The sequence below is a fragment of the Coloeus monedula genome, assembly GCF_965178545.1.
Source record: "Coloeus monedula genome assembly, chromosome: 8".
Classification (NCBI taxonomy): domain Eukaryota; kingdom Metazoa; phylum Chordata; class Aves; order Passeriformes; family Corvidae; genus Coloeus; species Coloeus monedula.
In genome coordinates this window covers 20,213,924-20,234,130 of record NC_138788.1, presented here as the reverse complement: position 1 = coordinate 20,234,130, position 20,207 = coordinate 20,213,924, and the positions used below count along the sequence as shown (strand labels likewise).

Below are 20,207 nucleotides of genomic sequence, written 5' to 3'. Positions count from 1 at the left end.
AATCAAGCCCTGAATCTTTATCCTTTTGCTACTTCTGTGTTTGAACATGCCCCACAACGTAAGACGTGAAATTTCTCTTATTGTACTTGGCTCATATCCATGAAACTTGAAAAATTAAATTGAGATAATGATTTTCAAATGGAAATAAACCTATTTTGGGGTCATTTTCATTGTGAAACATGATTCAAAGGCATAAGAAGAAAGGGCAGGGTGACTAGTGAGCTGCCAGGTAGGTGAGTAAAATTTTGGGGGGGCTTTAGCAACTTTATTTTTCCATTACAGATGCTCTCCTTGCTCTAAACTGCTGCCTTCCCCATCTGACCCACCCTTCTCACACCTCATTCATAAACAGACAATAACTTTGTTTGGATTGGCTTGCTGGCAAATTTGCACAGCTCTCCCATTCAGAGATCTGATTTCAGGTGAGGTGATTAATAGTGATAAATTGGAAGAAAAGGAAGAAGGGGGGGAGGGAAATGGAGCAGCGGAAGGTAGCGCCTGGCCTCTGGTCTTGTTTACAGAATGGCTTAAAACCTGCAGGATGAAACTCCTATGATTTCACAGTGAGAGTGCAAGCCTGTCTGCAAGCACAGCAGCTGCTGGGGCAAGGGACTGTGGTAAGACCCTGGAAGGTAGAGCCAAGTGCTTTTAGGAATGGGTGTAAAGCTAAAAGATTTGTATAAGGGTAATGTTCAGATCTGGAAAGTACAGTACTAAGTGAGTTTGGTGATTTCTTTTATACATTAAAAAAAAATAACTCTGAACTGGGTCCTCATCAGAGTTCCAGTTCTACATAGTTCTGCTTACAGACTGGGTTGGAGAAAGGTATCCATTCTGTAGCCTTGAAGCAGGATACCCCTCTCCTGTTTGGTCTAAAGGGTATGCTTTTCTTCAAATTTAAGTACTTGTGTTATATGGTTATAGTATTATTGCTATCTCTGTGTTTGGTCTGCTATTTCCTCAATGATTCTACTTGATTTCCAAGTTCCTGGCTGAAAGACCAAACAAATGCGTACTTTGGGATGAAATTCCCAATGGACTATGCTGTTTTTGTTAGTCTTGAAAAGATTCTATTAGAAGTGAAAGCCATGAAAGGAAATTGCTGCACATTTGAGAACCTGGTTTCCATAGGCTTTCATGCTCCAAAGAAGTCAGCTCTTGGCTGAAACTTTCCAGGCATAGGGCCAGACTTCACAAACTCATAGATGGAAAATGGGGCTGCCTCTTCTCCCCAGAAGACTTTAGTCATCCTCAGTCTAAATTAGAGCATCCTTTATACTGCTGTCATTCAACCTACAGCTGAGCAGCCTAACATTAATGGGTACCAAAACCTTCTTAAAGTGGTGTCACTCATGCATCTTTCTAAGGCTATTGACACCTTTTTGTTAAAATCCTGCTTGTGATTTCTCCTCTTACTTCCTTTGTGCTGGCTGAGTACATATCAGGGGCATTTCCAATGTCAGTGAAAAATGTGGTCGAAGTCTGGTTCTGTTAGTGATTCAAGCTTGGAAAGTCCCAGGGGTGGAGTCAAGAAAAGCTAAGTACACTGGTACCTGCTGCATTTTGTCTAGCTGAAAATTGATTTGGACTAAATGGCTTAAAAATGCAAACCCAAAGTTGATTCTAAGATGTTGTTCTGCTGTAGGTTGCTGCCCACTCTTGCTGGCTGATGGCTGTGCTGGGCATATCAGCAGGTGTAGGGACTCTCTGAAAGCCTGGAGGAGGCTGGTGGATGAGGCCTGAGAAAGAGTCACTGTACAGTCACTCTCTGTGGGTGTCTGCACCCATGGCATGACTGATCCACTGCCCAGGTGTTCCTCCTGCAGATACATCAGAGATGGCTCTGTTTTGTGGGGTACCACAATACACTGCAGTACAAGCAAACATGATCACTCTCTGAGACAAATTCTAACCATTCTAATGTTATGTTGAGCAGAGTTTCTAGACAGTCTGGTTTGTGCACTTGGGGTTCACTTTCCAAAACAGAGTAATACCTTAGATGCAAGTATGGCCTCTGGGCTGGGGGGGCAGTGACAAGGTGAGAAAGTTGGGCTTGGGAGAGTCCATGCATCATTTTCTGCCTCTTTTCTAAAGAGCTGCATGTTCCTGAGGGTAATCACTGAGCTGTGTGTGAGGTTGTGCTTTGCATTACTTACTGGTGCTGTAACAGCTGTGTGTGTCTCTGGTACACAGTAGTAAAGTCCATGAACCACAGATAGGCTCACTCACACACACAGCACGAGTGCTAAGGGAGGGACAAGAGCTGCCATGAAGACAAATCTGTTAATGTTTACAGCTGCTCAGGGTAACGATATTTGCACAAACAAAGAGGGTACAGGACTGCCTCCTGCTCCACTGGCCTGCGAGGGCTGACTGCTCTGGTCTATATTAAGTCTGTACAGCCCTGCTGTGAGTCTTGCTGCATGTTTCAGGTTCTCCAGACCTTACCTAGCCCATCCATATTGATTAAAACCTGGCCAGTGTTTCTATGCATTAAAATCCCCTGGTTTGTCCCTTCACAGCCTTTTTAGTTTATGATGGTAAGAATGACCCCTCAGACTTTTTCCCATTTGCTGTCTGGTTTGGTCTCTGCTCCCCTCTGTGACCTATGGCTGTTTGCTGTAACTCTGAGATTTTCTGCCTAGAAGGGCTTCTTTGTCCTTGGAGTCCTCAGGAAAGCTTATTTCCATGGCAAGCTGACCCAATTAAATCCCAATAGAGGGAAAAGATTTATGTAGGCAGCAAATGTGGGGATCCAGCAACAGCAGATGTACCCTGCTTGTGAAGACACCTTACCCTCAGAGGAGGAGGACAGAAGGACCACTCAGGAGCTCTCCTTGCTGTGTGCTGTTGATCAACCTGCCTCCACACATGACTAGGAAAAAAGCCAGTGCAGACCTGGCAGCATCTTTGTTATACCAAGGGCAATGCTGCCTCCTCCTTCCCAACTTGCACTCGCCATATGATGGATGTGTTGGAGGCAGGAGCAGCTGGCCCAGCTCATTCTCTTGGGAATAGCCAGGGCAACTTCCCAGGCCACCAGGGGCCTTTCTGAGTTAAGTGAAATAGCAGTGTGTGGGAAGGAAATAAGAGAGGCCCATAGTTTGGTGTTTACCCAACATGCCGTGTGAGCCTGTAAATGTGAGGGGGCACAAAGCTCCTATATAGCAAGTGTTAAGATATAGCTGGTGGGAATGTTTCCATCAGGGTAGCTTTCCATTGCAAATAAATAAATAAACACAGGCATGGGTGGATTCTGACAGAAGTCTAGACAGGAAAATACTGCTACAACCATAAGGTATGTCAGATGATTTCACAGAAACATTTCTCCAAATTAAAGTACTAGGAGTTGCTCAGCTCTTTTTTTTTTTTTTTTTTGAAAAAAGAGAAGTTTTGCACTCAGCTCCTAAGCCTTAACATGTCACAGCAGCTAGTGCAATTCCTATGACACTTAGCTGGGGTTAGCCTTAGATCCTGTGTTGCCCTAGAGATCATTTGTGACTCATGCTGTGGAAGTCTAGGGGTAGGATGGCAGGACCTTTTAAGTCTCTGTACAATCTGATGCTTTATTGAGCTTCACTGTAAGGTGTAGGACATGGATGGTGCAGAGTGTGGCTGGGTATGTGGTTTGTTTGGTTTGGAAATATTTTGGTTGTTTGGCTCTGAGGGTTTTTTTAATAAGTTTTTGAAGGAAGGGAGGTAGAGGAAGGTTTGTTATGTTTCTAGAGTCCTGTTTGGCAGTGTTTCAGATTAGTAGCGAGAAAGAATTGGTAATAATGAGTGACTTATTCAGTTGTAGCAGAATTCATCTAGCCTCAGTGAACTTTTATGCTGAGAAATAACCCAGTTGTAATTTGCATGTTGTGTCTGTGCCAGAGGCCAAAATGTTAGCAAGGGAAGGGCGTGTATTGGGAGAAGGAGTGGAAAAATTACAATGAGTCAACAAGGTTGAATTTAGGGCTCCTCACAAGGGAAGCCTCATTTATTAAGCAACCTGATCTCTCCCTATGAGATCATATGTGAAAAACAGGTTGAGCCATGTCTCAGGGTGTTGCCCTGTGGAATTTGTAGATAAGGATGCTTTATACCTGCGTGTGCCTGAGAGGCCAGTTACATTCTGCGGCTTCCAGAGGGAACAAGCCTCCAGAGGAGTACAGTTATTCCATTTTTCTTGTGGTAAGTGTATTGAAAAGAAGTTGTGTTCCTTCCTCTGCTTCCTATCCTCACCTTCAAATCTCAGATTCCCAAACTGTGAGGTGTGATATATGTGGTTTTCTTCACCAACAGACCCGGGTATCACTACCGAGACAGCAATGGCATGGTGGAAGGCCTGGGTAAGTAGAGGATATACTGACACTCTGAGGTTTTTTGGCACTATAATAAGGTAACTTACAAGTCACATCAGGCACTGTGTGGGAATGAAAAGTTTCCTTTAAAAATCTGCAAGACTTATTTACTATTTTTCTGGCTGTAAAATAGCATTCAGCACTTCGAAAACATTGATGAAGGAAGGTGTTGACATGATTGCTGGCTAAAGGAAGAGGAGCAGACCCTGTCTGGATCTCTCAGTAGAGAGTGGTGCAGGGGGGGTTTATATTCCTGTGTTCATGAGGAGGTGGTACTATGCAACAGCAAAGTTACACAGCTGAAGTTTGAAAACTGTAGGCTCCTTGTCTGCTCCCTTGTCCTGTGGCAGTGAGTTCAGGGCACTAACCTGTCCCCTGTTGTGCTGGTAGGCTGTGGTCACAGAGAAAGATATGGTCAAGCCACAATGTCTATCTTTGGTGGGTTTTTAATATTGCAAAAATGATGTGTCTTGAACACCCTGTCTCTTTGCCAGGAGCCAGAAATGCTGTGTATGTTCTCTTGTAAGTGATTGTGGCTTTGAGTGGAATGTGGCAGGATGGGGAAAAGCTCATGGGGTCTGCTGAGGCAGCACCTGGGGTCTGGCTCAGACCAGGCAGCAGGTAGCTCTGGTGATGTGCCAGCCATGGCAGCTGCCCCATCAGCCTCTGTGGCAGGCCAGGTTTTTGCCCAGATCTCAAAACGTATCTTTTTTTTTTTTTTTTTTCCCTTCCTCAGAAAGATTAAAATTGTAATCTTCCTTTCTGAGTTCTCTCTGCCTCCCTAGCTCCTTTGGAAGTTTGGTATAATAAAATAGATATTTTTCCAAAGCTTGGAGTAGCTCTCACTTAATTTTTTTTCCTTTTGGATGATCTATTCCCCTCTACCCCTAAGCTGGAAATAATTTCTAAACTTAGAGTGAGAAAAATAGGAGAAAAGCCCTTAAACTCCAGTGGTCTCTTAACCATTGGTGTTGTAGGGGTGGAGGCATGAGAAGAAAATGAGATGTCCAAAGAAGGATGGGGAAAAATTGTTTTGGTTTTCTAAACCCTTCATAAAAAGTACAGTTCAAAGGCAAAAGGAATGAAAAAATGTGAAACTTTCTCAGAAAATATCCAGTGGGAAAAAACCCCAAACAGTAACCCAACCTGTCTCCAGACTCCAGCTTTTCAAAAAAACTATTGTTTAGGTTTGAAAATATTTTGGCAGTGAAACTTTTACTCCTTCTTCCTTTCATTTGTAAGTACAACTTTTCACAGCATCAGCTGTAAGGTACACTGCTTCTGCTGCTTTCATGCCAATCATTTATATTTACATGAGAGTCACACAAACGCCTCGAGTAGTTTCAGTCAGGGAGTTGTAGGATCAATTCAACTGGGAAACAAGACCAAAGTGAACAGGGATTCTCTGAAAAGCTGGTGCAGTTGTGCTGCAACAATTCCGTGCACAGAGAAAGAGGTGTGTGAGTGAGTCACAAATGTGCTACTTGAGCCAGAAAGGGCCGTAACTGTTTATCGGAATTAGTACCAAAAAAGATCATTGTTTAATTTGTTTCCACTGCCTCCAAATGAAAGCTCAGCCTTGTACTTCCTCTTTCATTGAGTCACCAGGCATGGGTACAGAGTGTTTGTGAGTTTCTTCACAGGGCCCTTGCATGCAGCTGGAGAGGATTGACCATCTTTTTCAGAGCAAACTCAGACGGATGGGTCTAACCTGCTTTCCAGGGAAGCTGTGGTGGTGCTGGCTGTCTTAACAGAGGGATAGAAAAGGAGCACCTGAAATGATCCTGCCAGCTCAGCCAAATTCTTGTAGGCCAAACTGTTAGAGGTGGCAATGCCACCTGGTCTGTCACTGCTTTTTCTGCAGTGGCAGCTTCACCACAGCCTTAAACTGGCCGCTCGGTGACCATTTGGATTCAAAGCTGCATCTCTTGCCAAGTTTCCTGTTGACACCTTTTGCTTCACAGCTGCTCTTTCTGCTGGGAGCAAGGTGTGGTGGTGCAAGAATGTCTCTGTGCTTGCTGTAAAGCAAACTTCCAAGTCTTGCTGATTGCTAAACATGCTGCCTCTCTCAATACTCCTCATTGCCTCTCGGCTGCTTGTCACTGCTCCTGGAGCGTGGCTGGCAAAGGGGCCAGCATGCAAACATTATGCCAGCTGCATCCACTGGTTCTCTTTCACACAGGAAGTAAAAGCAGAGGGGATTTGCATCATAGCAGGAGGATGGTGGGTGGCACTTGGTGGTCCATGTTATGCAAGTCATGTGGGACAACCCTAATGCTTCCTTCTGGTCTGTAATCTCTGAATTTTATCTCGCTATGAAGACATCTCCTTTAAAATATTCATCAGGTTATGCTGATACCATTAGTTTAATATTAACCCTGATTCTTAAGGTAAATTTATGAGAATATAGTAGTTTCCAATTTAAATATACTTGCTTCTAGGAAGGAGAAAATTGTGTCTATTATTGTAATAAAGTGATGATGACTCTTCATGCCTACCCACCCACATACTCCCCCTATTGATAAGACCAGCTTGTGATAGATGTGGCAGTATCTTCAAGGGAGTTCCTTGACTACCAGCTTTGTTAAATTGAAGCTCTTATGCCTGGGTTCTGGTTGATGGCCCTACTACCTTGTGGTGACTAGAATAAGTCTCAGTGTGTCTTTCTGCCCTGGGACTCTGGCACTGTCAGCACCTTAGAGGTTTGTTAGGAGGATTCTTGTGTAGTTGTATCTGATTCTTGGTACAGGGAAGAACATGAAACCTGCACTCCTCCAGATGGATGTCTTCCTTCAAAGTAGTTTTTGGCCCAAATCCTTCCAGTGGAGGTGCTTCCTTCTTGAAAACAACTGTGCAGAAGTGCAGCAGCAAGTACTGAAAAAAATGGTCTGTGAGAACAAGACTACTTCAGGAATTCCAAAAGCTATCTAAAAACTACCCTGCACCAACCCACTAAGAAGTGCAGTATGATACAATAGCATCCATGCTGTGAAGGACTGTATTTAAGGAGTGAATGGGAAAGTCCAGTCTACTACAGTCTGTGCTTTTTCTGCCAGACTGCCTGCACCTCACAACGCTTGCAGCACTGTCAGCCGTGCTTTGCCCTTCATGTTTCTGCCAGCAGCAAAGGCTGGTACAGGCAGGTGGAAACAGGAAACGTGTTCTCTTTGGAGAGAAACTTGTGCTCTCTTTTTGTTTCTCTGCTAAGAAACTTCAAGCCAATCTCTCCTGTTTTCTGTGACTTGACAATGTGTAGGCAATAAATAGCATTAATATGCTTTTCAAATACTTTTTCTTCAGCTGATGAAAAGCAGCGGTGAAAAGTCATGTATTTTTCTTCTTCTTTCAGAGTGAAGCAGAGGGCAGGTCCGTGGCAGGTGCTTTTAATTTTAATGCTGCACCTGATGCTCAGATTCTGTACAAGGCCATGAAAGGGCTTGGTGAGTTGACTCCAACCACATATGTAAATTCTATGCTCTTCTTATAATTGGTAAGTTGAAAGCCATTCCTTAGGAAATTTGAAGTCAGAGATATCACTTCTTTTCTACTGTGAAAAATTAAAATTAAAGTTTCCTCAGTACGTACTTAAACTTCTACACAAAGGCAATGAACCAGGCAAGGCTGTCTGAATATTCAGATTGGGATTTTGGACCAGTCTTAGCTTATTCTGTGTGCTGTATTTATGATTTATTGTTGCTTTCCACAGGGACTGATGAACAAGCTATAACTGAAGTACTAACCAAGAGGAGCAATATGCAGCGTCAAGAGATTGCCAAATCCTTCAAAGCACAGTTTGGAAAGGTTCTTCCAAAACAAAGCCCTATTCAGTCACTGGTTTACTGCATGCAGGATGTAGCAAATGGGTATACAGTTCATCCTGAAAGCATAATGCAAACTATATGCAAGTCTTCTGCAAATAAGTAGATTAATATCAATTTATAAGGCCTGCAATAAATGTGTAAAATTAATTTTTGACCGGGAAGAAATGGTTTTTTCCTAAAGATTTAAATTTTTTTGTAAAATGCATTTTGACCAGGAATACTTTTTAAAAATCAATTTTAACTGTAAGTGAAGTTTCTTATTGATTTATAGCTGTAACAAAAATTCATACCCATCTAAGTTACACATTGAGTAAAATATTGGTTTGTTTCAGGCCTTTTTAAATGTCAAAAAAGAACAATTTAAAGACTTATTTAATTACACTTGTTTGGAAATTGCATGGTTATTGACAACCATGTTTTCCTTTGGCTCTCTTTGTTTCTTTGATAAAATCTTACTTTTATTGGGAAAATTTTTTCACCAGGAAACTGTACCCCCAGCCCTGCTGTGGAGTTTCCAGTGACCCTTTCTGGAAAGGGAACTGCCATGCAAAAGCCTCAGAAAGGGAAGCAAATATGGGGGTGGCGAGTATGGAACAATGAACAAATAGATGCTTGCATCCTATTAAAGCAGGGAGAGTCGTACTCTGGGAAAGCCTGCACTAAAGTGAAAGGGAATTTTGACGTGTATCGTCAAGCAGACTGCATTCCTGATTCTGCAGATGTCCTGGATGGAAGTTCATATGCAGGCTTTGGGAATTAGCTCTCTCTGAAGCTACACACTTGCTCAATGCAAGGCCTTCAGCTACCTAGTTCTGCTCACTGAGTTAAGCAGAGTGGAGCAAGATTTGCTGTGGGATTAATTATTGAGAAAGCCTGAATATCAAGAAAACAGGGAGTGTGTAAGCACCTAGACAAATCCTATTTTGGAGTTAGGAGCCTTTTTCAGTCCCAGGACCTTTTTTAATGAGCTATCAACAAAGCTGTCATTCAGCTTCATTGCTTGGGCCATGGAGATGGAAGCAGCATGTGCAGCAAAATGATCCTGTGGGGCTGTTTATGTAACCATGTGATGATGCACATTTAACAGGACCTGATTGAAAACCTGAAGTCCGAATTGAGTGGCAACTTTGAGAGGCTCATTGTAGCTCTCATGTACTCCCCATTCAAGTATGATGCCAAGGAGCTGTATGATGCCATGAAGGTAAGCAAATTGCAGGCTGATATTTAAGTAGTAGCACAAATGCAATGCTAATTTTCTGCAATTGTGCAACTGTTAATAACTGTACTGTTACATGGTTAAGTTTGTTATTAGCACTAGCCTTTGAGAAATACTTAATTGTACTATTAATATACTGGGGGGAAATGCTGCTTAAATATTTATTGCTGTAAGAAAGTTTCTGTACATATGTAACTCATAGAGCCTGAGAAGGCAACAGCAAAACTAAATTCACACCCAAACCTGCTGCCCTGATGCCCGACTTGAGCCATGAATCCTTTAAGAAATCAAGGAGTGGTGGTGCAAGGGTCAGGCTGGGGTTGGCTGGGATCCTACCTATTGACAATGTACTTTTAAAAGTCTCAGATGGTCTGTTAAAATGGTACAAAGATGGGCTGACTAGACAGTCCAAAGGGGAATGCTAGTCTCCCTGCATTCCTCTAATCCTTTCTATTGTCAAAGGTCTGACTCCAGAAAAGCATAGCAGAAATGTAGGGTTACATAAAATCATCCTTTACAAACTAGGCACCTCACTAAAAGAAACCATGTTCAATCCAAATGTGGTTTGTGTCTCCAGCTTTCATCACGACGGTTTCTTACAGCTCAGCACACAGCCTGACACTTTGCTGCCATCCAACTCCTCCCTTCACCATACTTTTCCAGCAATAAATCACTCTCCGTGACTAGATGCTTTTCTCCACCTTTATTTCTCCACTGCGTTTTCTATTATAGGGTGTGGGAACGAGGGAAGGTGTTATCATAGAGATCTTGGCATCTCGGACAAAAGCTCAGATCAAGGAGATAATCAAGGCGTACAAAGAAGGTAAGTGCCTGGGGCTCAGATTTCTGTGGACAGAGCAATGGGCCTGATTGCGCAGCAGGAATGGTGTTACCAGCTAGCACTGTCAGCAAGAAAATGGCTTTCTAAAAGCCATTTAACTCCAAAAGCAATATAATTCTGCTTTCAGCTGACAAACAGAACATGGCTATGCTGAGAGAATTGAAAATCCCTTTCTAGGTCTTCATCCAGCTACAGCAAAGGGTCAGCAAATCACAAATTTGGTTCAGTTTGGCTATAAAGAGAATTGTCAGAACATAAACAAATCTATAGCTATGCACTTGGTTTTTTTCTCCCCATTAAATAGATAGATATTTATCAAACATATATTTGTAAGTATTTTATCTTGTTCATCCCTTCAGCTATACCTCTAAAATTAGCTCTGGCTTTATTTCTTGGACATCAGGGGAGCTAGTGACCCAGCTGGATGCAAATGCTGACCTGAGTATCACAAAGAGTATGAGCTGCTCTCAGCCCTGGTTTTTTCCCTAATGACCTTCTTGCCTGGTGTCAGTCAGTGTGTGTGCTTGGGTTACTGGTAGTATCTTGACTATATCGCCTAAATCAATAACAAATCCTTCCTTTGTCCCTCTCTTTCCCTTGGGTAGAATACGGTTCTGATCTGGAACAAGACATAAAATCGGAAACAAGTGGCTACTTAGAACAGATTCTGGTTTGCCTTCTTCAGGTAATGCTGGAGAACAGAACTGAGGGTATAAAGGTCTTCATGTTTTTCTCTTCTTTTTCGGAGAAGACATGCACTAAAAGAGCCAGTACAGTCATGGTCACCAGATAAGTTGCAGGGACAACCATGTCACTTGGAGTGGATCTGTTTCAGCTTCGATGGGTCTGAAGCACCTCCTTAGAGCAGTAAGAGAGCTGGGAACTTACAGCCAGCTCTGCTGCAGCGAGTCACCTCACTTTTACATATGCATAAAGCCACTGTACCCTACAAGGGTCTTAGAAAACAGTGCCCCTCCACTATGATTCACCACTTTTCCAGGGTCTGTGCCCTCAATGCTGAGTGCATTTGGATGCATTTACCTACCACATTTTCAGAATTTTCCTGCCTGGTAGCAGAATAACTGAGCAATTTTTCACTCTGCTTCATATGACTGATTTCAGCACCTTTCAGTGAAGGAGCTAGCACTTGTGCTGTCTGAAATATTATTGCATGAGTACTCTGCAGAAATAGATAGCTGAGAGGATAACTGATCTTTGCTCAGACTGAATGCTCTGATCCTTATTTATGGAAGAATCTTCATGAGACAAAATTGTTACCTTTCTTTTTCTGCTCATAGGGTGAGAGGGACAATGCCACTCTCTACGTGGACACAGCCCTGGCTCTCCAGGATGCAGAGGTACTCTCAAATACCTGTGATCAGTGATATGATCATTCTCACCTCCTTGAATTTCAGAGTGCTTCAGTGAGCAGCACAGTCCTGGTCAGCAGAGGGTTGGAATCACAATAATTTGGGGTGGGCTGATCTTTAAGTAAGTGATGCTTCAGTTTTGTCTGCACTGCTGAGCTCTGCCATTCCAAAGAGGAGTGATGAGGCCTGCACTTTGGCTCAGCTGCTTTTGATATGTGAAAGTGTATGGGTATGGTGGAGTGGAAGAAGAGAGAAAAGGGAAGAAACCTCAAGTGTATTGTTGGCTGCTCCAGCTGCTGCAGGACGGGTAGAAAGGATAGTGGCTGCTCCAATTTGTCTAGAAGACAGAAAGGTTTTCATAACCAACCATTCTAGGAGACTCTGGTTCACACAGTGGTTTAGGTTACTCCAAACCCCTTTACCCCAGCCATGCCTTCAGCCAAACTCTGTTCCTTTACCAGCTGTGCACACAGAACATCTTGCTAATAACTGTGTGTTAAATTCCAGACTCTCTATGCTGCTGGAGAGAAGATACGGGGCACTGATGAGATACAATTCATCACCATCTTGTGCAAAAGGAGTGCCACACACTTAATGAAAGGTATGGAGCAGAACCCACACTACCAACACTACACTCCCAAGCCTCTGAAGTCAGAAATCACCTAGCCGAAAAGAAGAGGCAGGGCTATAGATGAGAGACATGGGTGGTAACAAATAAGTACCTGAGCCTGTTTTCTAGTTCCTGGTCACTCATTAACCAAAAACTGCCAGCAGATTTTGTGAAAGATTATGAAGATTTAGTTCTGCTGAAAATGAAGTGGCTTATCCAGGAATCCCTATACAGTGGTGATAACTGGATAGTTATTTTTATAAACCCAAGAAGTGAGTGAGTACCGTCCTAATTAAGTAGGAGCATGTGGTGAACAGACATGTCCCCTGGATGTGGGTTCTTCCAGGGGAAAAAAAATATCACTAAAAATCCAGCTGGTTATTCAGTGCTGGAGAATCACAGTGTGCAACCTGCATTTCTGCCCCAGGTCCTTTTGAGGGCATCAGAGGCTGCCGGGAGGGAAGACACTAGTTCTGTTCCAGCTGAGACCTCAGCTGCCCACTGTCTGTGCAGCAGAGACCAAACCTTTTCATCTCGAGGCTTTTGAGGCATAACAGGTTTCACTATGTTGGCTGAATCTAAACATATCAAGTACTGTGTGAATCAGCTAAACTGATAAATTTAGCTCGAGATAAATTAGGTATGCCTGAGCTTTTTCAAGTTGACGTCCTCTGAGGCTGTTTCTATGCCCTGGAAGCCAGCTCCCCCTTGTGTTCCAAATTCAATCTCCCTAGGTCACTTAAAAAATAAACAAAACAAACAAACAAAAATAGGTGGTCTCTATAGTCTTTGTCTGTATCTGTCTTTAAGAATTGAATTTCATCTAGTTGTCATAATGCAACCAGTCTGTTGGACCTACTGTGGCACCAAGCAATTTCTTCTGCGGTACGGCCACCTGCAGCTATTTGTGTTTAAAACCTGAGCGTAATTGTTGCAGCTTTTTAAATTTTTTTAATAGAAAGAGTAGGTCTGAGTTGAGAAGTTTGTATCCATCTGTCTATTCTGTATTCCATTTCCTCAGTGTCTTGAGTGTTGATGATCCTGGATGCTGAGCAAAGTTTATTAAGATGTCCATTGCATTACATAGCAGTTTTCCTTCTTTGTTAGTCCTAGAAAGCTAGGAATAAAAGCAGATATCTGTGTTTCTGAGCCTTGGAGTATCCAAAGTGTATAAGGCGAGCAATTACCCTGTTGCTGAACTTTTGTTACTGTGGGAACTCAAATATCTCAGAATCTGCACCTGTGTTTTGCTCATCTTTTCTCAGTTTTTCATCTTTTCTAATTGTGGTTGAAGTTTTTCCAAATGGTGTTGTCACCATTTTAAAGTCCATAGGCTGTAAGATGCATCCTAGACTTAAGTTGATTTTATTTTGGCTCCTGAAGCTAATGACATCAACAAGCACAAGACCAAAGGTGTGCCTAACTTTGTTGTCTGCTTTATTTCTGTGGCTAAAGACAGAGATGAAGGGTCAGATTTCCACATAAACTTGAGGTGACTGAAATTGCATTTTCACATGAAGTCAAGGAATTAAGAACCATGAATGGTTTGACTTTTTGTAAATTTTAACATCCATCTTTATAGCTTGTATTTCTGATGTTGACTAAAGCCTCCTGAAGCTGACATAAATGTGGCCATTGCTTTTGCAGGATCTGTGTGTTCATATTGCCACACAAGTAATGCCTGTAAATATTGGGCACAAAATGCCTCGGAGGTTACCTGGTAAAAACTTGAAGTTCTGTGTGTTTCAAACAGTGTTTGAAGAATACCAGAAACTGGCTGGTAAGAGCATAGAAGACTCTATCAAGAGTGAAACTCGTGGTTCACTTGAGGATGCCATGCTGGCTATTGGTAAGTGGTGACCTTTCCCTTTGCTTTGTCTGCTGCCTTTTCTTCTGCAGTAGTTGACTTATATTAGATGGATCTACTTTATAAAGATATCAGGAAGTAAGGGGTACCTCTTGGGTAAGATAAACTCAGATTCCAGGAACACACTGAATTAATGGGCAAGATATAGGACCTCAGTCACCTGCTGTCCTGGACTGGAATTACCATTGATTCTTACTGAGCTTTTTTGTATGCCTAGTGAAATGCACCAGGAACATCCATAGCTACTTTGCAGAGAGGCTGTACCATGCTTTAAAGGTAAGACTCTTCATTGCAACACACTTGTTTTCATACTGATGTAACTTGTAACCTGGCTTCCACCAATTCAAACTAGTAGAGCCAAGGCTTGGTGAAATTCAGCAGGTTTAGTGCAATTGTTGCAAGTAATAGCTGAATCCTTTCAAACACTTTGGGTAGAAAAGTACCCTTTAAGCTCGAGATACCAAGGGAGTCTGGCTTTTCTGGCTTAAGAGTCTGCAAGGAGCCCAGCCCCACTTTCTGGAACACAGACAAAACTTCTGGAAGAGGCTTTTCTAGGAGGTTGATTATGGTGAAGTCTTCCTTTCCATGTTAATAGACTGGAACACAATATTTTCTTTTTAGAAAGCAATTCTCTCAATGGCAGTATAAAATGAGAGTTTCAAATGGGCACATATAAGGTATCTGCAGATTGTGCCCCTGTAATGTTTAACTGGTATGTACAAGATGTCAGCTCTCCAAGCCTTTTGGAAAGCTGAGATAACTGTTTTGTTATCAGTGTGATCTTAATTTTCCTGTGAGTGATTAAACAATATTGGTTGAAGCCAAACACTGCCTGGGTGATGCTGCAGAAGGACAATCTGTATTCAGTGACAACTCCCGTCTTTGTAGCATGTTTGCTTTTGCATTTGACATGTGCAAAACTTGTGCACACTTCCATGGTGGGCTTGTGGTGCTGACAGTGGCCCCTGAGAGGGGTGAGTGGGTTGGCCCTCCAGAAAGAGATGCAGATGTTCCACAGAATATGTGCCAAGTGGTGTTTGAAAGCTGACTCCTCCTGTCCTGGACTAGTTTGCACAGCTTATCCCTTGAACACCCAGTGATATCACAGACTAATGTATCTGTTATTCCAGGGGGCTGGCACGGATGATGGGACTCTGATAAGGGTGATTGTTTCTCGAAGTGAAGTTGACCTAAATCTTATAAAGCCTGAATTCAAGCGTATCGCAGGAAAGTCTCTCTCCAGTATGATTTCGGTAAGCAGAATCTGGATATGATGGTTCTTAGCCACTGCATGTATTCCTTACCTTTCCCGCACTGGGGGATGCTTCCATGGTTGTTTGCAGCAACAATGTCATTTCTGCCATGATCATGGCTCTCTTTCACTAGGCCTGTTAACAGTCATGTCCTTGAGAGACACGTGTCTGAAAGGTGGGCCAGACTGTATGCTCTGGAAGTGACTTGGACAAAGCAAACCCAAGGAGACGCTGCACCCAGATTTTCATGGACCAGACTGTGTATCCATGCACTGCATGATCTCCTAGATGAATCTAAATTAAATTAATCATTCTTGTTACACCTATCCCACACTGCTCTGCCATTTTCTCCTCTCTCTCTGCTATCCTTAACTACCTCAAGCCAGTGCCATCCATATAAGTCAAAATAGTGCTGGGGTATTTTGTTTATCTCTCTTTTAATTTTTCTTTTCTTTTAATTTTTCTTTTCATTTGGGTTCTTTTAGCTGCCTTATCCCAGATGAAAGCCTGATCTATACTGTGATGAGATAGGTTCAGTTTCTGAACCTTGTCAAGGCTTATTGTAGCATTTGAGTCTCAGCTCTGAGTGAATGTGCCTCCCCTGTTAGTGCTGAAATGCTGGTTTTTACCATTTTTCCTAAGGACTCTGGGACATTCCTCTCCCCCTGTGCAAATGGCACAGAAGCCCTGTCCTTAGCAGTCCCCATGGGAAGTCTGGTTCTGCAATGAAGGGCCTTTCTTCTAATTGACACTGTCAGTGTCTGTCATGTTGATTAATGATCAGTCATCAGGGGTCTGTACAAAATACTCATTCCTTCTGAGAAGTGGAACTAGCTTTACACCTGTCGTCACAAAACATTTAAAGGGAGCAAATTCTTTTTTAACCTAGTGAATATTTTGTGTAGTGCTTCTAGATCAAAATGGCCACATTTGTGGCTTTTTAAAATATGTCATGTGTCAGGGCTAACTATAGTGCCTTTTCCCTAAGAGATGCTACAAAAATACCCAGGGACAAAAAAACTGAACACAATAGGTTTGCTTGCTGTGATTTGTGCTGACTTTGTCTGTGCTGCTCTCTGGGACAGAACCCTGATCAATTGCTCACCTGCATTCCAAAGGAAAAAATTGGACTTGATAAATGTTATTTCAGGTGGTAGCTACAAGCCTCATTTCTCCATTCTCTTTTGATGGTGTGTCAGCTGGCAGGAACACTGCTGAAGTCTGGCTTGCTCTTTCCAAAGTTCTTTTCCTGTGTGGCCATATTCCACAGACTGACAACGTCAGCACTTGGATCATGCAGAAGATCTTCCATACTCACCTATGTTTTAATATTTTCTCTTGTCAGGATGATACCAGTGGTGATTACAAGACAGCCTTGATGAATCTCTGTGGCAGTGACTGACAGCCTCTAGGAGGAAGAAGTTGAAAAGGATACAGAGAGAAAATTAACAGTGAACAAGGGTCTGAAAATGTACTTGCTGAAAATCTTTCCATTGATCCAAGTAGAGGGGAAAAGAAGATCAAATTAATGGTCAAGATTTCCAAAGCTTTCTGAAGGATGTGGATGTTCATTACACATTGAATGCTATCCACTTCCCAAACTGTTTTGCAATCACAAGTGGGAATATTAATTTGTTGTTTCCATTTTGTTCTTTGAAGTTTTCTTCTATTTTAACCCATTGTGAAGGATAGTACTTTGACATGAAATTAAAGATTCTTTTAAACCCTCTATAGCTGTTTTACAAGTCTGAATAACTCTACAAAGCTTGGGCTGTCCTGATGCCATGCTAATTTCGCTCGGACAAGCTGGTAGAGCACGGGCCGTTTGATGCTAGCCAGGCGGGTCTGGAAGGAGTCCCAGATATTAATGATGCTTTAGGGAATGGGTCAGAACTGAGAATTTAGTGCCAGGGACAGTAGTTTAGCAGCCTTATCTACATAACTTCAGGGAGGGCTCCCCAAGGAGCAGTAAATGGCAGAGCCAAGCTGGCTGTAAGCATGTGAAAGTTGAAGGCTGTGTGCCTAGTTTCCTTCTTGCTTGTCTGTTGGGGAAGACCAGCAAGTTCAGGTCCTCACATCAATGTCAGACCATGGGGGAATCAAAACTGGCATGGATGAATTGGTTTTGGTGAACATAGGATATCCTGCCCTTGGGAGCAGACCTGTTTCTGCTCCTAGTGTCACAGTAACTTCTCAGCAGTCAGTGGACTCCCTCCAAAATTGCCTCCAACCCCCATGCTTGCACCTACCACGTGCTGAGTGAAGCCCCAAATGTGGACATTGAAACAGAGAGAGCAGTCTGAGAAGTTCAAGAAGTTAGTGTCTGCCTTGACCACTGGTTCTCCACACTTAAAGCACTCCTTTAAATGTGTCATTACCAACAGCCTTTCAGTAAATGTGTTCAGTAAAGGAGCTTTTCTGATCAAGTGGGTGAAGTTTTTGGCCAAGGGGTGCACCCTTCCTTGCACTGCTGAGATTTGCAGGAATCAGTGCCATGAGAGTGGCAAGCTCAAAAGGTCTTGGTGAGTCCGGGACACAGACAAGGGACCTGGGGTCAGGGTATCTGCACACCTCAAGTGAACACGAAGAAGAGGTTTCAGTCTCTGCACCTTTAAGTGCTTGTCTTTTCAGTGATATCCCAGTTTCTCGCCTGCTCCCTAGGCTGAGCATCAAGGTGGGGTGTTCTACTCAGTTTTTGAGAGATGTGGGCCGGCTACAGGCACCAAAGGACAGGGACTCACATGTTCCTTATGCTGGTCAAAGGGGTTGATTTTTCACACTCACTTGATTTTTCACAATCGCTTCTTCTAATTGACACCGATGATCAGGCTTCCCTGTTTCGTTTGGGTTCTGTTTTTCCGAGGCGGTTCGGGCCTGCGAGTGCCGTGCGGGGGCTGCGGCCGCGGCGAAAGCCGAGCTCACACCCCCCTCTGCTGGGGGACCGCCTGCGCGCAGCCCGGCGGCGGCACCGCGCTCCCGGGGCACCCCAGGCATTCTGGGCATCCCGGGCACCCCGGGCATCCCGGGGCACTCCTCCCACCCTAGGCACCCCGGGGCACCCCGCGCACCCCAGGCATTCTGGGCATCCCGGGGCACGCCTCGCACCCCAGGCATCCCGGGCACCCCACGTACCCCGCGGCATCCTGGGGCATCCCTCGCACCCCAAACATTCTGGGCATCCCGGGCACCCCGGGCACAGCCTCCGCGGGAACAGCAGCAATGTGGCGGGATTTGCTCTCTCTCCCAGCCGCCTCAAAGCCTGATACGGAGGGGTGCGTTCCTTGTCCCCCCGGGGAGCCAGCTCAGGGGCTCGCAGCCCACAGCCCTCGGCATAAGTGAACGAGCTCTGCAGCAAGGCACTCCTCCAGCCAGAGTCGTGTGAGGAGGTTTTACTGAAAGTATGACCCGTTCTGGTGTGTTTGGGGTATTATTTTGGAAAGGCCAGATAGGAATTTGTGTCTGCCTGAGCAGGGAACAGGAGTGATTTACACTGCTGCACCCACAACACCTCTGTTTCCTGAAGCTGGACGGGCAGCGTGTGAAAAGCAATCCCAGCTCTGAGGGACCTAAATCTGACTAGAAAAGCCTAATGGAATCTCAGCTCTTCAAGCATATTTTAGTTCACAGCTGTCTGATGAGTTCACGAAAACATTTGTGTTTATATCACCCCAGAGCTCCCGTTGTTGTTATTGCTATCAGGTTACTCAGATCAGAGGCTGGCTTTTCTTGTTGGCCTGTGCTTAGCCCAGTGGGTTTGGATTAGAGCTGTTTCACTGTGACTGTGATCCCAGTTTATTAATAACAGCATGGGAGACGTAAAGTGAGTTGCCAGAATGCTCACAGGAGATCAGTAGTAAAGCTGGAAAGGAGGAACAACCAGGGGAAGCTGATTCTATCACTGTAATTGCTGGGAAACAAAACAATTGTAAAACATCAATGAAGATTTAATTACATATTGATTGCTGCTAAAATGTTCCCTGGGTGAACAGGTGCTTTAATAAATCAGGATCAATTCCTAAGCTGTTCTAACCAGTCTTTTCTAGGTACAAATATTGACTTAGGGCCTTTCTATTCATTCACAGTTTTATTAACATGATTTTACTGCACAAAAATCGAGATAAAATCTTGGCAAGGAAAAGGTAACAGAGGCAATGTGAAAAATGCCCAGGACTGGTGCAGGCCTTCTACTGCCTATGTGCCAGCCTTTTCCCCCTTGCTGTGCTGCAGAAAGACCTGTGTGCAGGGAGTCTCCAGGGACAGCACTAATGCCACCTTGCTGTCTTCTCCGGGTGGCTGCCCTGTGTCCTCAGATGCAGCACACACAGCAGGAGCTGTGCTATCCATCAGCCTCGTGGCGTGTAGGTACTTCAGCTCTCTGCTGAACTCACACCCAGGCCTACATAGGAACAGCTGCCTCCAACTATTAGCTCTGTTCCTGACACCTGGAAAACTAACAAAATCTGTTCCAGATAGGATGTTAATGCATATATGTCATACTTAACCCCTGAGAGTTCCTATTCCAGAGAAAGCTGGCCTTACACAGTCTTGCTTAATTCTCCCAGAAACCCACTGCAGATGTGACCTGAAACCCAGGAGGCCAGCCACAGGCAAGCAAAGGCTCTGCTTGTTAAGAGGTGCGTCATCCCTGTGACTTCTGGAGAGATGAAGAAAAGATTGGATTGGTTTGACTTCACTTGCATTTCTATTTTGCAACAGTTTGGAGTAATTTTTGGGTAAAGTATGTTTAAGCATTCAAACTGAGGTTAAAAGAACATTTTTCCTGTCAGGAGGTAGAAGAAGAGAGTAGCAGATATCTTAGCTGGGCAGAGTGGGAGATCTCTTTACCATCTCCTCCTTTTAAGGAAAGTTTTTCAAGGGCAGGA

General features: G+C 43.7%; 1 protein-coding gene across 1 annotated transcript; it reads left to right on the top strand.

Annotated features, from left to right (window-relative positions):
- Positions 1-4,313: 4,313 nt before the first annotated feature.
- Positions 4,314-16,726, top strand: LOC309575350 (annexin A8-like; the record flags this gene model as incomplete). Its single annotated transcript, XM_082285744.1, has 12 exons — positions 4,314-4,334; positions 7,696-7,786; positions 8,053-8,147; positions 9,255-9,368; positions 10,116-10,206; positions 10,830-10,909; positions 11,523-11,582; positions 12,102-12,195; positions 13,958-14,053; positions 14,289-14,347; positions 15,202-15,324; positions 16,670-16,726. The coding sequence occupies 12 exons, from the start codon at positions 4,314-4,316 to the stop codon at positions 16,724-16,726; spliced, it is 981 nt and encodes a 326-aa protein (XP_082141870.1).
- Positions 16,727-20,207: the final 3,481 nt, after the last annotated feature.